This window comes from Sander vitreus, chromosome 3 (assembly GCF_031162955.1).
Source record: "Sander vitreus isolate 19-12246 chromosome 3, sanVit1, whole genome shotgun sequence".
Classification (NCBI taxonomy): Eukaryota; Metazoa; Chordata; class Actinopteri; order Perciformes; family Percidae; genus Sander; species Sander vitreus.
The window spans coordinates 19,514,945-19,519,331 of NC_135857.1; the positions used below are offsets into that span (position 1 = coordinate 19,514,945).

At 37.2% G+C, this 4,387-nt stretch overlaps 1 protein-coding gene across 1 annotated transcript in view; it reads right to left on the minus strand.

Annotated features, from left to right (window-relative positions):
• Positions 1-427: 427 nt before the first annotated feature.
• The window catches only part of LOC144515504 (transmembrane protein 120A-A-like), a 5,753-nt gene continuing 1,793 nt past the window's right edge, over positions 428-4,387 (minus strand). Inside the window, exons 2-13 of the mRNA XM_078246397.1 lie at positions 4,057-4,172; positions 3,719-3,837; positions 3,369-3,485; positions 3,183-3,242; positions 2,918-3,013; positions 2,704-2,793; positions 2,104-2,169; positions 1,845-1,906; positions 1,673-1,765; positions 1,443-1,507; positions 1,069-1,137; positions 428-946 (exon numbers count right to left, since the gene is read on the minus strand). Coding sequence (XP_078102523.1) covers positions 833-946; positions 1,069-1,137; positions 1,443-1,507; positions 1,673-1,765; positions 1,845-1,906; positions 2,104-2,169; positions 2,704-2,793; positions 2,918-3,013; positions 3,183-3,242; positions 3,369-3,485; positions 3,719-3,837; positions 4,057-4,125 — 1,020 coding nt within the window. The 5' untranslated portion in view covers positions 4,126-4,172 and the 3' untranslated portion in view covers positions 428-832. The remainder of the gene's footprint in view (positions 947-1,068; positions 1,138-1,442; positions 1,508-1,672; positions 1,766-1,844; positions 1,907-2,103; positions 2,170-2,703; positions 2,794-2,917; positions 3,014-3,182; positions 3,243-3,368; positions 3,486-3,718; positions 3,838-4,056; positions 4,173-4,387) is intronic.

The following is a 4,387-nucleotide window of genomic DNA, read 5'->3' on the forward strand; positions in this document are numbered from 1 at the left end:
CTTTAAAACTGCACTTATTTAACTGTACATAAATGGGCTAAAATACATGAGTAAATGTATTAAGTTATATTTCCCCGTTGGTTCTATTTTCAGTTAAAGCTGCATTTTGTATTTAAACACAGATAGGAAGTACAGTAATTGCCCAGTGTAACATAATAAGATAGAATGAGATGTATACCTTTTTAATCCATGCAGGGAAACTCAGAATTTACGTGCCCAACTTTTCCTCAAATAGAAAGACTGGAATAATGGGCTGCAATCAAACATATTCAGACACATGTACAAGCACAAAGTATGTAAAAGTAAAATCCCAGTTTCACAGAGGCTTGCATGTCTGTAATGTATTGGCCTTTTATTCATTGTTTGTCCTCAGAGTCATTTTATACAAAGACAAGAACATACAGTAGAGGTTTTGTGGAGGATAATTTATCTTTTAATGGTGATTGATTAAACATAAAACATTTTTTTAACAATTATGTTTATACTGTACATGTTTTGTAATAATAGCCATAATTTGATAGCATAATAGCATTAAATAATGTTAAAGTCGACAATAATGATGATGTGAGCTTTTAATTTGAAGAGAAGCATGTGAGACAGTTTTTTGTAGACATGTTTTTGTAATATATATATATATATATATATATATATATATATCTATTCTGCATTGATGTTCTTGACTGTAGCAGTTCTTTGCTCTAATGTTATTGTTATTGTTCCCTTTTTAATATGTTTATTGTTTACTGTGTGTACCTAATACACCAAGGCAAATTCCTTGCAAGTGCAAATTTGCCTGGCAATAAATCTGATTCAGATTTTATTATAGTATTCATCACATACTCTTTGGTTTCTGATTCCTGCTCTTGACCTTGTGACGAACCACAGCAACAGTGGTGAAGAAGTTTCCCATGAACAGAATAAGGAAGCAGAGGCCACACATCAAGACCTGACATCACATGGATAATAGAGAAGAATATGTGAGTAAGCATAATAGCTTTAATTCAGCACATCTTTAACTGTTAAAACAGGGTGTAATAATAAAACATGGGTGATTGTTGGAGCACTGACCTGCCATTCTTTACAGTCTGGGAGCTGAGCCATTCGGAAGAGTGAGAGGCTGTTGAAGAGCTGCCAGAACTACAAGAAAAAACATAAGGACTTAAGGATTTGTCTTGTAAAAAGTGAATGCATATAGTTTGCAGCTGTGCAAACACAGACACTCTGAAGCTTAAGCTGTTATTCAGATCACCAAAACCCAAACATTGTCTCCAATCATGCCTAAACGCACAATATAATATTATGTCTAGAATGACATCAGCATTTTTTATCAGCTTTTTTGTCATCCAGTCTAAACCATGACAAAGCATGATTTTTTGAGCAGTAGTTAGAGGACATTTCTCAAGTGCTGTTGCGAATTATCCAGTGTCACAGGCTGTACTCACATGACCAAAAAACAGGAAGGGTAACAGAAACGTCAGCCCTTTCCACATCCACGACTGAAATCCCTCTATAACAGAAAGCACATCTTTATTACAGCAATGACAATGGAGGAGGAGCCCCAGACATGCCCATTGTCACTCAGAACTTAAACATCTTCACTAAATATTGAATTATGAGATGCCTGACTGAGTGTGTCTGTATTCTGTGTCCTTGGCGAGTCACCGTATCTCACCCACGGTCAGATCCATGTTGTGTCTTTCTCCCAGAGCTCGAAGCCTGTACAGACATCCGCTTTGATAGTAGCACTGCAGACACTGAACTAAACCTGTGAGTTCCAAATAAAAGAAACACGGATCAGGCTTTGATTTGATTTATAAACGTTATTTCAAGTACTTTGACCTTACTTTGATACAAGGAGTAGGCAAGGAACTGGTTCCTGAATATCTTGTACAAATTCCCATCTGGCCTTCGGTGTGAAAGGGAGGAAATGTGTTACATAGAAAAACTACAATTTAATGTATGTATTTTTCTCTGGCAGGAACAAAAATAGGTGTGGATAAGAATCACTGGCAAGCATCATATTAATTACATTTTCTCTTGTGTTAGATAGAGTTTCGTTGTTTCTTAATCTGTTTAATCTGGTTTCTATCTTCCTCTACTCACCATGTCAGCATTACACCGGACAAAAAAGCTGAGATGTAGTGATGAAAAACCCACCAGCCTTTGATTCTGTGATGCAGGATACATTTTATTATTAGATATTTAGAGTATATGTTTTTACACTTTGTTAAACTGATTTGCTTAAAGGTGCTGTAGGTAGGATTGGGAAGATCCAGGACTCAAAAATTTGATCATCGACAACTTCTCAGTCCCTCCCCCCTTTCCCTCTAAAGCCAAAAACGGTCTCCCAAGCCCCTCCCCCCACAAGGGACAATGAATGCGTGTGCATGAGCAGTGATTGACACGCAGTTAGACACCCCCCCCGACCCTGATTGGTGCATCTGAACAGGGTGCTGTGGATTTTTGCAAATCGCACTACAGGCTGTAGGTGGTGCCAGAGGAGTCTTTTTTATTTTTATTACCTGCTTCATGTAGTTCTACCGGAACATAGGGTCAGTTTCAGCAAATATGACAGAAAGTTAGTTTTATAAGTCTTACCTACTGCACCTTTAAATAAAGAGATTTGTATTGTATTGTATCTAAATATGTTTTATTTAGAGATTATTATTTTGGTAGGATGGTTGTAAGGGTGGTAAGGCTGACCTGGAGCCGTTGGTGATGAGGATACTTTCCCTGATGGTTAATGTACAATAGTACCACACCAGCAGGAAATTGAAGATTGCATCAAGGAATCTTAAGTCAGGGACATAAGACAAGTGCTGGATTTAAACATACAGTACATGCAGTGTCCATGTAATATACTCATTGTAACTGACAAGGATGGAGCAGCTGTAATGTGTGATATGATGATGCATACCTGTAGCTCACAAAGAAATAGCATATGAAAGAGAACAGCATCAGGAGGACTGTGAGGTACAGCTTGAACTTCTCGTATTCGTCTTTGTACGCAAATCTGACAAGGATGTGACAAATATGGATCTCAACATGCAGTGCAACATTTTTTTTATAATTAATGAAATTGGCCAAGAAAGTGTTTGGTTTTGGGAAATAAGGACTCTTTTCAATATTCATTAAAAGTACGTATTTCAGGTTGTGTGCTGGCTTTGATAGTCATTGCTTACTTTGACTGCTTGCTGAGAAGAGTGACATTCACATGTCCAAGAACCAGACTGAGGTACAACCTGCAATTTGAATGAATCATATTATTTATCTTATGTAACTTTATATAAGGTAATAAATTAATCCGTTGTTTTGTATTTCCATCAGAGCAATAACATCAACTTGTATTTTTCAATAGAAGTCATCACCCGTTTTTTTTTGGAAGGAAAGCTTCCATTTCAGAGAAAGCATTTGGTCGCATCTTTATCTTCTCATTTATTTCATCCAAGGTTTTAGCACCTTCTTCTGATGGTCCTTTGCTGCATCTGATGGATGATACAAGTGCAAAAGATAGGTCTATATCACTTGACACGACATGACATGTTTGTTTGGTTGTAGTTGTTGAACTGAGAGGGGTTCACTTTGTCCATATCAGTAAGCCTTTCTTTCACCCAGTGGATCTGTGTGCATATATATGTGTGTGTATGTATGTATGTATTTACCTGTGTATATTACTATAAACCTGTGTCCATGCAAATTTGTTTGTGTGTAAACGTACTTTTCCACTAGGTGGGACACCTCCTTCAGCCTTTTGCGCTGACTGGAAATGGAGGAAGAACAGTTGTTTTGTAGTTGGGAAATTTCATCCAGCTTCTGTAAGTACATTCTGTGTGTCTCCTTGATGAGAAGAACATGGGGTTACATAACCAAAGTAAATGTAGCTTACAAGGAGCATTTCAACTTTTTAAACTTTTTTGGATTGCTGACATACGGCAGTTTTACACAAGAGATTTCAAAAACATTTCATCATATGGTTTGAGTAACACAATAGCAAGCATGATTTGCACAACTGATCAATGTGAATAATCTGATAGTGTCAGCTGGTCCGTTTCTTACCTGAAGTTGTTGATATTCCTTATCTAGACATTTCCACTCCTCCAGAACGACTCCTAAACCTTGAGGCATTTTGTGAATACTTTATATTTCACACACTGACCGCAAACCCAGGCCAACTGAAAATAATACCCAGCAGTAAAGCTTTAGAATTGTTTAACCACCAAGAAATGAGTTGCACATAATGCTAAGTTGAAGTGTTTCTCTTTAGGGTGTGTATCACATCCCCATGGATGGTTTATTGCATAAAGTGAACTTTGACTGGTGCAAATGCCAAGATTTGAACTTGGACATTGTTCTGTGGATATTCTCTGGTTATCACATTGTTCAGTTA